This window comes from Aspergillus thermomutatus (genome assembly GCF_002237265.1).
Source record: "Aspergillus thermomutatus strain HMR AF 39 chromosome Unknown NODE_71, whole genome shotgun sequence".
NCBI lineage: Eukaryota > Fungi > Ascomycota > Eurotiomycetes > Eurotiales > Aspergillaceae > Aspergillus > Aspergillus thermomutatus.
In genome coordinates, this window is record NW_020798120.1 from 37,595 (window position 1) to 51,393 (window position 13,799).

General features: G+C 50.3%; 5 protein-coding genes across 5 annotated transcripts; 2 read left to right on the plus strand and 3 right to left on the minus strand.

Annotated features, from left to right (window-relative positions):
* Positions 1-35: 35 nt before the first annotated feature.
* Positions 36-5,938, minus strand: CDV56_104774 (uncharacterized protein; the record flags this gene model as incomplete). Its single annotated transcript, XM_026758393.1, has 13 exons — positions 36-302; positions 927-1,257; positions 1,330-1,793; positions 1,843-2,356; positions 2,502-2,881; positions 2,936-3,284; positions 3,346-3,938; positions 4,002-4,188; positions 4,334-4,677; positions 4,741-5,105; positions 5,239-5,336; positions 5,395-5,676; positions 5,871-5,938. The coding sequence occupies 13 exons, from the start codon at positions 5,936-5,938 to the stop codon at positions 36-38; spliced, it is 4,242 nt and encodes a 1,413-aa protein (XP_026615248.1).
* A 628-nt stretch (positions 5,939-6,566) lies between these two features.
* Positions 6,567-9,413, plus strand: CDV56_105302 (uncharacterized protein; the record flags this gene model as incomplete). The annotated part of the gene is made up of 8 exons (XM_026758921.1): positions 6,567-6,627; positions 6,677-6,711; positions 6,770-7,135; positions 7,189-7,204; positions 7,277-7,507; positions 7,568-7,833; positions 8,232-8,704; positions 8,771-9,413. 8 exons carry the CDS (start codon positions 6,567-6,569, stop codon positions 9,411-9,413), a joined length of 2,091 nt encoding a protein of 696 aa, XP_026615249.1.
* A 779-nt stretch (positions 9,414-10,192) lies between these two features.
* On the plus strand, positions 10,193-10,801 carry CDV56_105589 (GNAT family N-acetyltransferase; the record flags this gene model as incomplete). Its single annotated transcript, XM_026759208.1, has 1 exon — positions 10,193-10,801. The coding sequence occupies one exon, from the start codon at positions 10,193-10,195 to the stop codon at positions 10,799-10,801; it is 609 nt and encodes a 202-aa protein (XP_026615250.1).
* A 198-nt stretch (positions 10,802-10,999) lies between these two features.
* On the minus strand, positions 11,000-11,864 carry CDV56_105653 (uncharacterized protein; the record flags this gene model as incomplete). Its single annotated transcript, XM_026759272.1, has 3 exons — positions 11,000-11,652; positions 11,705-11,729; positions 11,775-11,864. 3 exons carry the CDS (start codon positions 11,862-11,864, stop codon positions 11,000-11,002), a joined length of 768 nt encoding a protein of 255 aa, XP_026615251.1.
* Positions 11,865-12,302: 438 nt separating this feature from the next.
* On the minus strand, positions 12,303-13,574 carry CDV56_105745 (CaiB/BaiF CoA transferase family protein; the record flags this gene model as incomplete). The annotated part of the gene is made up of 1 exon (XM_026759364.1): positions 12,303-13,574. The coding sequence occupies one exon, from the start codon at positions 13,572-13,574 to the stop codon at positions 12,303-12,305; it is 1,272 nt and encodes a 423-aa protein (XP_026615252.1).
* Positions 13,575-13,799: the final 225 nt, after the last annotated feature.

Here is a 13,799-nt window from a genome sequence, read left to right on the forward strand (position 1 = left end):
TTCGAGCTAATTTGGCCATTTCGACCTTCCAGATCTCAAACGTTCACATAGGGCCTCGGGTGACCCAGGAGCATCTTCGTTAGGGCCGTCTGGCCCTTTGACACGCTGTAGAGGGGTGTGCGGCCAAGATCATCCTGACAGGACAGGTCGAGGCTGTCATCCTCCAGTAGGATTTCCAGAATCTGGCGATTCTGGTAGGAAATGGCGTGGAAAATTGGTGTGCGGCCCCATCGGTCTCCCGCGTTGACATTCACTCGGCCGGTTTTGATGAGCCGTTGGACGATTGAAGCACCGCCCCTTCGCTACAGCCGCGGCTAGTGGATTGAGGCCAAACTCTCTATCGCGGAGGTCGACTTGGATATCGTCACGCTGCGACAGATCCTCAACAATTTCTGTGAATCCCTGCACTGCAACAGAAGCTCAAGGTTGTGAGTCCAGTGGAAATTCGTGACGGAATTGCAAGTTCCTCGAATGATAAAGTCAAGATCATATTTAGAAGTGGAAAAGCGATTGAAAGAGTCGATTAATTAAACATGAATATCCCGGAACGATAAAGTTCAAAAAAGACAAAAGAAAAAAAGTATTGTAGAACAAAGTAAGTGAGTGTGGAATAACAACAAAGCGGAGATCCAAGGCAACTAAGTCTTGATGAGCGTGCAACGGTTGTTCTAGGCATGAAACAACTAAGAAATAAGGAAGTATTTTGTGTTCTATCCAAGAAGGATGGGCAGACTGTTGTTCGATGACTGCCCGATGGCCTGAAAGAAGAGCCATGAAAGGACTGTGTGATAAACCAGATCCTAGCTCGTTCCCTTCTTCTTGTCGCGAAAGAAGTTTAAGCATCGCGCAGCAAGCCCTAGCTGCTTCGGAACACGAACCACCCAATAGAGAGATACTGCTGCGCACACGTTAAACACAATATATACCCACATGAGTCCGAAGTTGCGCCATCGCTCATCGTAATCCGACGACACCGATGCCAGAAACATATTAGAATCTGTGAGCGCACAATATCGGCAGCTCGTCGTCGCGTTGGGATTGTACACTTTCCCACCGGCAGTCTGCATATAGGCCGATAAATATTCCGCACATGTCTGCCCAGCAGGAGGATTCACGAGGGTAACCTCGATGTCGGAGCATGTGACTTCAGTGTTGGCTAGGCCAGTTGATAGCATAGCGCTGACCAAGTATGTTAGCGGCGAGGCACGGTACATAAAGATCCAGAAGCCTGGGAGGCTAGCGGGTGCCGCCATGACCCTGGGCACGTAGCTTATGATCAGCGATGTTCCACGGTACAAACAGACTGCTTCGAACCCGGCTGTCACTTACCCACAGAATATCAAGCACATTGCGTACATCAGGAGAGACAAGATGGCGCCAATCTCTGCCGTGGGGACGCTAGCCACAACCATGCTTGTAAATGTGGCGCAGTGCATCATGAACGACCAGAAGAGAAGAAACATTAACCCGCTCCGTTGTGTCACGGTGTGGGTGGCCTCAGCATTCTTGTCCATCCCAACTAGGTAGTAGAACGGTAGATAGATTAGCACGGCAGCAAGCGTATTCCAAGGTAGCTCGACCACAATATTTGCCAGCATGAACACGGCCCACGAATATGTTTTGGATGGGCGCTCTCGAGCTTCATATAGCGTTCGCTGCATGATGAAGTTAGGCATGGTTTGATATGTGAGAAACGCGAATATGACTAATAGCATAAAAATAGCAAACATCTGATGCTGGAGACCCAGGATCGAGATCTTGGTGTTCAGGAAAGAGAGACCGATGAAAAGAGCCTATCGAGAGTCAGCGTTGAAGAGATGGGTGCTCTCAATAGACACCTACGGAACCGAAGCATAACGTTAATTTGGAGTAAATATACGAGGGTGTGCGCCAGTACTGCTCGAAGACTCTCTTAGTGCAGAGCCACAATTGGGTTCGGAACGGTGCGGCATATTGTTGACTTAGCGAGGCGTCTTGGGCCTGGGGCGGTTTTTCATGATTAATTTGATCAAGCATGCGTTGAACATCTGAATATTCCGGACTAGATTTCCAGATCTTTCCCCAGTCACGCTTCGAAACACTCCCTGGCGCAGCTCCGATGACTCTCAACATCCATTCGGCGGGATTGTCTGAAGGCCCACAGGGCTCTGCTCCATGCTTCTCAAAATAATCGATCAGTGTCTTGAAATTCTCACCGATGTCGCCGAAATAGACTGTTTTGCCACCTTTGGCGAGAAGCAGGAGGCGATCAAATTGCTGGAATAACATTGCGGACGGCTGGTGGATGGTGCAAAGAATGGCTTGTCCATGGTCTGACAATTTCCGTAGTAGGGACGCAATGGACCATGCTGTTTGACTATCCAAACCAGACGTTGGCTCATCTAGAAACAGGCTGTGCACGCAACGCTCCTAGCCCACAATGGGGACAGACGCAATACACTTAGTAATTTGCCTGAGGCCACAACTTTAGATGCTCTGTCACATGATTATCACAGACTCACAGTAGATCAGGCTTTGCAGCCAACTCGACACCAATTGTCAAGCGTTTTCGTTGCTCGACGTTGAGACCTTCGCCTGGAACGCCAACAATTGCGTCCGCGTAGGATTCCATCTCGAGAAGAGACAAGACTTCCTCAACGTACCGAAGCTTGTCTTCTTTAGGAATCGATGCAGGCTGACGAAGCAACGCGCTGAACTGTAACGCCTCCCTGATGGTGGTTGTTTCTAGATGGATATCCTGCTGCTGGACGTAGCCGACCTGTCGCTGAAAGGATATATCTCTAGGATGTCCGTTGACGCAAATATCACCCGTTACAATGCCTGTTGTCACCCTGCTAGCAAGTACATCCAATAAAGTAGTCTTGCCGGCTCCAGAAGCTCCCTGCGTTCCCGGTCATTGAATGCAACTGCGTCGTAGAGGGAGAGGTGGACGTACCATCAATGCAGTCAGAGTCCCAGGCTTAACCCATCCATCAATATCATCCGATATTCTTCTCTTCTCCCCCTTTATGAAAACTTCGTAGGAAACATGTCTCCAGTGAAAGACGCCAGTTTGCCTTTGAAGGTTGACCACCTTTTCCTTTTCATCTCCAGCAACGGCTGTATCAAGCGCATCTTGCATCGTGGCTCGGGATTCCTCGTCCTGTGCGCGCTTGACCTCACGGACTTTCTTACGTTGAAAGAGCAGTACCTCCCCGTGTGATGCCTGCGCGGTGACAAACTCGGCGAGCAGTACGTAAACGCAACCGAAGAAGACAATGTATCCGATAAGTATCCCGAAGTTACTACAAATACGGTCAGTATTGACACATCATGAAACCGTCAGAAAACCGTCAGAAAACCCACCGCCAGACATGAGAGTGATAATATCGGTACGTAGCATTCATATACATGTCCCCATCCACGGACTCAGCTCCTGGCAACCCTGCCACGGAGCATGTTCTTGCCGTACCGGGGATACTGGAATAATTCGGACCAGAAGGCACAAAGCTCTCACACGCAAAGGTTCGCCCTTGAAATTCATTGGCGATAATGGCTTCGTAAGAGTAGGCAAGTGGATTTATATAATTTATCCAACGAAGCCAAACCTGCATGTTTCGTGTGGGCAGCACGAAGCCAGTGTATACAACAAGACCGATGACGAAGAGTGCCGCTGGAGTTAAAGCCTGTGCGATGGTTCGACTAGACTGTCCAATCGTGCGGAAGATCATTGACATTGTCAGTGTCGAAGTGAAGGCGAAGAGCAAATAGACTGCGACATGACCAGACTCTCGGCGCAGGTTGGACATGTAGTAGAGCGGGATGTTGAAGGCAATTGTGGAAAGGACTTTGCAGGGAAGGTCGCATATCGCTGAGGCGATAGCTTCGGCTAGAGGATGATAGAAAGCGTAAGTCGCATGCTTCTCTACAACCGGCCGCTGAGCATATAGGGAGAAAATCTACGCGAGATGGCTCGGTTAGCAAAGTTATGGCTTTTGCTCCTTTGGCGAGCTATCACCCACCTCGAGAGAGCTATTCAACGCGTTAAACAAAACAGCGAAGAACAGCAGAATACACCGATTATTCAAAGCTGCAGTGGTGTCTGGAAGGTCATAAAAGACACTGCCGAGGATCAGGGACATGAAAAGGTTACCAAAGACCGTAATGAAGAAGAACGATTTGTCCCCTAGAAGTCGTCGGACACCACGTCTGATGCACAGTAGCACTTGCAACGTGACAGATATTGTGTAAGGGGACTTCTGGGTCCTTAAACCTTGCATGTCAGCACACTGGAGGTCTGGGGGAACAAGAGACGGCGTTGGAGCTGGCTGAAGAAAGGCAAGGCTTTACTTACATCCAAGAAGATTTCTGTGCCTGTCGAGAGCGAGTAAATTCTTCCACAGATTTCCCACATCTCTGGTTTTCGATCTCATACTGAACAATATCGTCTATCAGCTGTTTCCGAAGTTCGCTGTTGCGCCACGTCTGAGCGAACTCATCCGGCGTACGGGGTACACGAGCCTCGAACCCTGGCCGGATAACTCGTTCACTGGGATTAGTGAGTGAAGTTAGAAAATCAGCCGCGGTCTGTCGAGCTGGGCAATGATAACCTAGATCAACGAAATATTCCACCGCGCGGTCGGTTGGTCCAAAATATATCTGCCTGCCCTCGTACAGGACAGTGACTTTGTCGAATTCCTGAAGTTTCCGCATCAGCAGGAGCTCCCAAGCTGGGTTAGAGTATGAACAAATTGATCTTACCTCGTATGCTCGTTGAGAAGCCTGGTAAAGCGCGACGACTGCAGCGGCTCCTGTTAGGTCGACGGACAACCTCACTGTCCGGATAAACTCCAGGGCTGTCGCGCTATCTAATCCTCGGGTAGCATTGTCCCAGCACTGGATAGGGCTCTGAGCTAATGCTACCTCCGCAATACTCACTCTCTTGCGCTCACCGCCACTGACACCCCGGACAAAGTCATCCCCGACCTTGGTATTGATAGTATGCGACAGCCCGAAGACAGCCATAATAACGTCCCGCATATGAGCGGCATAGCGTTCTCGTGAGACTCCTGGAAGTCGGTTCTGCGGAGTCTTTGCCAATGCCGCGTAAAAGAAAGTCTGGCCCACTGTCAAGTGAGGGAAGTGAATGTCTGTCTCAGCTTGATATATGACATCGCCGCGGAACTGGCTGTGCATGATTTCTGGAGGTATTCCTGAGTATTGGTTAATGCCAGTGGTTTGGGAGACTAGAGCTGCTACACGCTGTTTGCTTGCCTTTATAGCTGAAGATCGCCTCGGGTTCGATACGTAGACCCTTTGTTTGTCCGGCGATTGTCTTCAACAGCGTGGACACGCCACTAAGCAGTGAATCGTTAGCGAGTGTTACGTGAGGGGATCACAGCAGCAGCGCCATACCTGCCTGGCCGACCTAGAACAAGCAGCATCTCGCCGCTGAGGAGCAGCCCGTCATGATTTCGGAGGATACGAATCTTTTGTTGGTTGCGACGGCCCAAGCCGGCAACAACCTCCATCGCTTGAAATACCACATTTAAAACGTTCTTCTGATAGTCCAGCGGACTGCCGTATCCCGAGACACATAAGCCTCGAAAGGAGACGCCTGCGGTGCGTTTCGGATACCGGTCGGGATCTTGGGAAACGAAACGCAGAACAGTCTTGCCCAGTGGCCCGCGTCGAATTCTGATGAGTTAGGGTCTAGAGAAGGGTCTGTCGCGCTGGTAAAAGGGTTCTCCAGTCCTGCTCGACTGCGCGTTCCTGAGACCTGGCTCAATTGCCTAGCAAGGAATGCAATTTGATGCCGATCCTGAATCGAGATGGAGGTTGCCCTTATCGATTCATCTCCCGCTGCCGTACGGGAATCTGTGCTGGGAGACTTATTGAGCTCCTCATCACTCACAACGGGGTCCTGTTCGCTCGGAACTTGGCTGTCTCGCACAGGCATCGCGGAGATTTAAGGGTGTTGCAACTTCGGGCAGACTATATTATCGCCAAAGAACCGGAAATCAATTAGACGCGCTGGTGAAAGAAGGGTAATGATAAAGAAGTACTCAATTCCTATTTCGATAGCCAAACGAGTGTATGCAAGGTTCGTGCACCGTTCGAACTCGGTAGAGGGCCTAGATATATATATATACCGGGCCACCTTTCAGACCTCCGACAAGCCGCGTCGCGATAGTTCCACATATTGGCGTGACCGATAACTGCCTCTGTGGATGATCTTGTACGGTGTTTGTGCACCCAAAATTCATAGCAAACTGAGCGGATGCGGCGTGTGATTACGGAAGTTGTAAATAGTAGTGACGGAGATGTAGATGAGGCTTCGGCGCCGAAAATGGTGGAGCCTACGGAGCCTCACACATGCGTTAGCCAATGATGTCAGTGTGCTGCATCCGCGGATCAACAAATGACGCGCGGTCATGTGATCGTGTTCGGCGCCGAACGGATTGCCGCATGAGTATGACTCCGTCCAACTCCGTGGGACAAGTACTATCTTCCTCTCTTGCTCCCTCGGATACGATACATTTCATCGACAGAAGGTGCCCACTCTTGAGGCATGCCCGATGGCTGCGATGGGCTCCTCAACCATGCATAAGGCCTGTGATACATGTCGAGCCCGAAAAATCCGATGCAGTATGTCCGATGGAAGGAATCCATTCCGCCCATGACTGACGCCAACCAGGGCCACTGGCAGAGTCTGCTTGCGAGTTCTGTATCGTTAGTTCTTTCGGCTCCGTATGCTGGGCAACAGGAACGCTTATACAGATTTTACTAGGCCAAACGACTCCAGTGTACCTTCAGCCCGGTCAAGAGACCCAGAAAGCGAAGGCTGGATCATCTAAGTGCGGGACAACCGCGGCTGTTCTCTACTACAGAGTCTCTGAGTTCGAACCCAGGAGGTCATTCTCCGCAGATCGACTTGACACTCCCTACACCGACGACTCAGCCCAGCTATGTCTGGCAAAGTACAAATATCGACCGTGGTTTCTCCACCAGTGACCCACCTTTGGCTCCAGCCCGGCACGCATCGCCATCGTCTGCAAATGCAGGAGCGATAGAACAGCCACGACTGTACATGGACTTCCTACTTGAAAATCGCCAGGCCTCGCAGACATGCAAAGCCGACAACCACGCAGACCAGGTCAGCTAGCTCATCGAAAGGATCCATTGAATGTTCTAGCTAATGAGTCTCAGTTGACTACTATATTAGGTACGTAACCGAACAAGTGTCATTCTCAAGAGCACCTGGCCTGTTCCCATCCAAAGGTTTAACAAGAGTCAGGTCCGAACCCGAATATATCCTTTTTCCCTGCAAACCGCGTCCGCTCCATCAGTCAAAGATTACGAAATTGCCGACTCGAGCAGCTACTAGACACCATTCGTGATGTGCTAGCTGCCAAGATAAAGTCCTCTAATGCTGTCTCCGAAACAAATCTGTTGCGAGAGCGACGGCGAGATTCTGATTGTTCTCCCGGGGAACCGAGTTATGAAAAAATGAAGTCATACATCGAAAGTATGTTTTGCGTAATTTGTCTTTCTCCCGACGTGGCTTCTTCCGCTGACATTCGAGAAGCATATCTGCATGCCGTTCATCCACTCTGCCCATTCCTATGTCCCGGGTCATTCAAAAGAAGCGTTGAAGCCTTGGACCTTGAGCGGAACTTAGCCACGGACAAGCCGTGGGCAGCCCTCTATTATGCAGTAGTGGCTATTGGCTGTCAGTATAATGATGGAGGAAGCTTTGAGCCAGGACAGGGAGAGGCATGGTTCTACTTCGCCAAATCGACGTCGTTTTATCAAGACATAATTCTGTCCAAGGCGTGTTTGACGTCCGTGCAGGTGCGTAATGCTGCCGATGAGACAAAGTCGACCAGACAGATTACTTCTCACTGACAATCTATCTCCCCAATAAGGCACTCATCGCCATGGTAGGTGTTCCCATCCTCATCCGAACCTGTTCCCGCGTAAAACCCCGTTGTTAACATGCTGTGAAGGCCGTATTTTCTTCGTCTGTTTCCGCCTTCCAGTTGGACTCGCTGATATTATCCGAGGCTGTTCTAATGGCCCAAAGACTGGGCCTGAACCGATCTGGTTCTGAACTCGAAAGCGCCGAGAATCGGACCTTCTGGGTATTATATTATATGGAGAAGTCATCTTGCTTCGGAACGGAGAAAACTCCAGTAATAATTTGACTTCCGGAATCTGATCGAGAACAACCGGTGGCTGACAATCCTTAGATGCTGCAGGACTGCTTCGTCAGCTGTCCAGTACCCGTGATAAAGGAGTCTACCTTCGAAGACTACGATTGGTTTTTCAGCTTTCTCAAATTCGCACGTATCCAGTCCAAGATACACAGTAGTCTTTTCACAGTCAGCCCCGTGCCGAAACAATCGGTAGCGCATAGCGCAGCAATTCCGAATCTCCGAAAGGAGGTGGAGGCCTGGAGGATGTCGATTCCTCTGCGCTTCCGGCCCGGCGAGCCCCTCAAACCCAGAATGTTGCCGGAGCCGTTGGCAATTCAGGTAGCCCTATTGACGCATTACTATTATCTCAATGCAGTGCTTACGCTTTCTTGGGCCCTGTTGCATGGCGGAAACGATACGCTGAGCATAAGAGAACAGCTCGAGTTGAAGAAGGAGCTGATGCGCACTGCCCGCACGGTTATTGAGTTAACGGCGTTTATAGAGGTTTCCCCATCCACCCCCGTCTGGTAAGATCTATAGATTTGTCCGTTGCCTCCTGGCCTTTTATCAATACTAACTCCAAGTATTAACAGGATTCTAGCCGTAATGCCGCTTTCTGCTCTTATGATACTGTTCGACCTGGTAATTCATAATCCTCAGCACCCAGAGACGAACCTTAGCTTGGCTCTCCTAGATATCGCCAGCGGCCACTTCAGTCGCATCGAGGTTGCCAGTAAAGCCGTCCTTCCAGGCTCTTTGATCGCCGAGTTTGCGCACCTGGCACGGCAGTATGTGTCTGATACCCGAGGGGCCAGAGATCGACAAGGCGCCGGAGCGACTGCAGAACAACAAAGTACTGAAGCAGCTACTAACGCCTCCTTTGAGCCGTGTCACCCCACAAGTACTTCTGGCAAGACATACTCAACCAATGTTGGAGGCCCAGGACGGTCCTCAAGAACGAATACATTGACCTATTCACAAGCCCAGGTACTGCAATCACAACCTGAGCCTGTCTTACCCTTTATGCAGGCTGTCAAGGATAATTCAATACATCCGCCGGGTCAGATGGAGGGTACAAGTTCTGATGAACAACACTCTCTTTACTTCCCTATGACTGACGATCCGAACTACCAGCTTGGGGATCTGGGGAATCTTGGGATGTTGGGGGTTGACTTAATGCATTTATTTGACACGGGATACCCATTTGTAGGAGACGAGGGTTCTCCGGTAATATGATTTCTCTTGTATTATCAAGAGGCGCCCACATGGTTGTTGAAGCTGTTAATATACTCCGAATCATCGTACTTGTATGTAAAATAACTGGCACCCCGATGGCACGGAGCCACTATCTCAAATGCTTTCCCTAATGGCTAGGTAAGGACTAGAAGTATTCATTGAGGAAGAGAGAATGGGTATGAAATGAACGTCGTCGTCCGTATCTTCCGATAGCCTTAACGAGGGCGTCAGGCCCGAGTCTTTCATCCGGGCCCTAGCCCGTTACACTCTTACATTGTAAACGAAGGCCACTACCAATAGTTTGCCTTGGTATCTCCTTGGTACGTATCAATTGACAGGTGCTTTGAGCCAAGGCGAACAGAAAGATCCGGTCTACTAGTCATGAATAACCGTAGGTTAATATTTCTCATCGTGGGCTTGGAGTAGATAAGTGAGTGGTATGGTCAATATTTGTGATATTGGCATTCGTCCAATGAAACAAATCTGCCTGAGGCGTACTCCAAAGATTGATTGTGAGTCAGAATAAAGCTCAGTCATTATTATGAAGTCAGTCATTATCATTGTTCAGCACCGCCACTATTCTCCTCTGCTTCACAATGAATGACTCGGTGGACATTGAAAAAGAATTTCCCCGTTCCCAATTTGGACGCCGACTCTTCACAAACTGAATATCGCCGGTTAAAATGCCATCTTTTCCCGTCCCTTGAAAGTGTCACTCACTATTTTCTTGAATCTCTTTTGAATCCGTTTTTCTCCAAAGACATAAGCTGATATTCACAATGCAAACATCTCGACTGGAGTTGGTCCGCTTGACTGAAGACCATTTGCCTGGCTACTTCTCAATGTGGAAGGACCCAGAGGCTACGAAATGGAGCAGCCATGGCCCCTGCAATACTTTAGAGGCGGCTAAAAAATGGATGTCCGAACTCTTGCCTGAGGTCAATCCGATGGGCGAAAACTACGCTGTGTTACTCCGTCATGATTTGGATCCCGATGTCATCGAGGCTTTGAAACGGAAGAGGGAACACTCGCGACTCTCTAGCGACTACATCGCTCCTGGGGTGTTTTTGGGGTGGATTGGGACCTGGAAGTCCGACCCAGTGCCTGAACTTGGGTTCATCTTTCATCGAGATACATGGGGTCTGGGGTTTGCCAGCGAAGCCTTAACGGCATTCAAGGAAGTGTTCTGGCAGGCCCGGCCTGAATTCGATGTTCTCGAGGCCTGGTGCGACACGGAAAATACAGCTTCGGCCAATGTTCTCAGAAAATGTGGATTTGATTCTGTCGAGGTCGCCTACGGGGACTACCATCTCCCGGGGATGACTCCTCCTTTGCGGAATAGCGAGCGGTTTCGACTAGGAAGACCTACTACTGGTTATTTCAACTAGAGTGTGCATACTCTATATGTCTTTTCCCGGTGCCGAATGACTGTTCGAACTCATCAAGGCCAAATATGACCTTCCTACTCTTATAATAACGATTCCTCCAATGCTACACGGCGTGACGAAGAGACAGTGAGCACAACCGATTGATAGCGAGACGCCAAATTCCTGTTGTCGATCGAAAGCACTACCCGTTCACTACCCCTACTCGCGACTCGTGAAGGCACGGTATACCCGCTTATGCTGCTCCAACAAAACCAAAGTGGCCATTGTCTGCGGCCCTAGCCTCACAAAACTCGGCGTCCATCCACGAAATAGCCACCGTGGACCCTCCATTCTCGTCAACTCTCTAATGACTTTCAGACTCGAGCCCTGACGGGATGACCCCATCAATTGCGTCTTGATCACATCCATAGGACTACAAAGTGTAGTCGCAACAAGACTCGCCAGCAACGAAGCCGACACATGTAGCACCGGATGGTCGCCATTTGACCCGGTCATGTCCATCAATGCTCCCTTGAATACATCATACGACGCCAATTGCGAGCAAGTCATCAAAGCGCATCGGAAACAATTCGGCCATAGACCTTGGACAAACGCGTCCCATCCCTCGGTGCGTTTCATCTGCATCCATGCATCGAAAACGTGGCAGTAATTGCGACGTAAGGCTGGAGGCAATGACCGGTCATTTTGCATGCGGATGTTGGCAATGTCGGAGGGAGTCCCGAACATGGCACCCACAAAGCCAGATGCCGCAGCCATAAGGGCTAGAAGAGGTGCTGAGAGGGGGATGTTGTTGGTTTGGGCGTGGTCTTTGATACTTTCATAGAGGCCGATGCGGACAGAGCCGTATGTCACTGTAGCCATTAGTTAGGCTCTATCATGATGATAATGTATATGAACGCGGACATTGTCTCGTGAATCCTGCAGATAGCTGGTATTGTCAGTAGATGTAGTTGCAGTCGTGTCGAGAACATACCCCTCGGTATAACCCTGGAATACCCTCGTCCACGATGATGCGTTTGGCAGTGCGGATAGTACCTTGTCGCCCTGCCCCGTCCATCTGCATTCTGACCTTGACTGAATTGGTGAGCACGCATCCATTACATTATCTGCTTGACTTACTCAGGTCTAATGGATGAGACACCACCACTGCCATGCATGAGGCCGACCCTCCGAACCATTTCGGGTAATCTATCCGCGTGTTCGCAGCAGGAAGAGGAATAGATATCTGCTTAAATTCAGACATGTTTATGATGACAATTCTTCAAGGCCTATGTATGTCTATTCAGTCACCACAAATCCACCAGTACTTATATTTGTACTGCGTGTGAGTGTCCCCTCAGTAGATAGCCGCCTTGGATATATTTCTGGAGGCCGAGGGATATCGCCAGTTGACCAGATTACTGCTCGCTTCTTCAATATAGCCTTCCATATTTCAGTAAAGTATCGCTTATAAGACTACCTTGTAATAGTTTACGAAATTGGTGTTACTATCCAGTGCTGTCTAATCTAGTTCCGTATCCATCCCCAATTCAGTCAATATGGCCTCATTATGCTGTCCGACCTCTGGCACTGCACCCATTTGAGCTTCAAACCCATCTGGCCCCATTCCCGGAGGAAACAGCGCTGGCACTGTCCCTGCAGATGTCTGTATCTGCGTCCAGCGCTGCCTGGCTCTCAATTGCGGATGATTCCATACGCCTTGCATATCGTTCACGCTGGCATTCGCAATACCTGCCTCATCCAGACGCCGTAATATCCCCTCAGCAGAGTATGCTGCGAATACCTTACAGATTGTCTCCCTCAATGCGACGCGGTTCTTTACCCGCGAGGAATTATTACAGAAACGCTCATCGATTGCCATCTCCGGCTTCCCCAGCACCATCTCGCAAAACGTAGCCCACTCCCGCTCATTCTGAATCCCCAGCATTACCGTCCCCTTACCCGTTTCAAATGGTCCATACGGATAGATCGCAGCGTGCGACGCACCCGCAGGGGTTGGGCCCGGCTGTTCCCCGTAGGTATAGTACATGGGAAATCCCATCCACTCGACCATACTTTCCAGCATGGAGATGTCGATATTGCGTCCACGGCGCTCAGGATCTTTCTCCCGCTCGAACAAGGCGGCAAGGATATTCGAGTAAGCGTAGCTGCCTGCGCAGATGTCCGCAATCGAGATGCCGACTTTTGCTGGCTCGGTACCGGTCCCCGTGACGGAGAGCATGCCCGCTTCGCTTTGAATGAGGAGATCGTATGCTTTCTTGTCGCGGTAAGGTCCGTCCGGCCCGTAGCCGGATATGTTGCAGACGATCAGGGAGGGGTGCTTTTCCGATAAGTCTGCGAATGACAGGCCCAGTCGGGCGCTTGCTCCTGGGGCGAGGTTTTGGACTAAGACGTCTGCGCGGGAGAGCAGTCGCATGAGTATGCGATGGTCGCGTGGATTCTTGACGTCGAGTGCCAGGCTTTCCTTTGACCGGTTGGTCCAGACAAAGTGCGAAGAGAGGCCATTGACGCGGGTGTCGTAGTTGCGGGCGAAGTCGCCAACCTTGGGGCGTTCGATTTTGATGACGCGAGCGCCGAGATCGGCCAGTTGGCGGGTGCAAAAGGGTGCTGCAATGGCTTGTTCGAGACTGACGACTGTAATGCCGGACAAGGGGCCTTTCTTCTGCTGTCGTTTGGTGTTGTTCTGGGTAGGGCATGTGCTTGTTGACGAGTTGCGGTGGATGATCCGGAATTGTCGCGGCACAGCCCGGACAGAGGGTCGAATGAGAGCCATGATGCGTCAATGTGTTGCGATGTCCATTTCCTAAAGCAATACATGTATTATGACTTCATATAAATAGATCAAATCTGCTCACCGAACTCCATATGGCCGACACCTGAGATGTGCGGGGTCGCGGTTACTTGCCGGTTAACGGCTATATGGCGGTTATACAGCCTGACTCCCTTGCATGATTTATCTGGTCATTTCTCTGCCCCGAAAGAACGGAAGATTCATAGA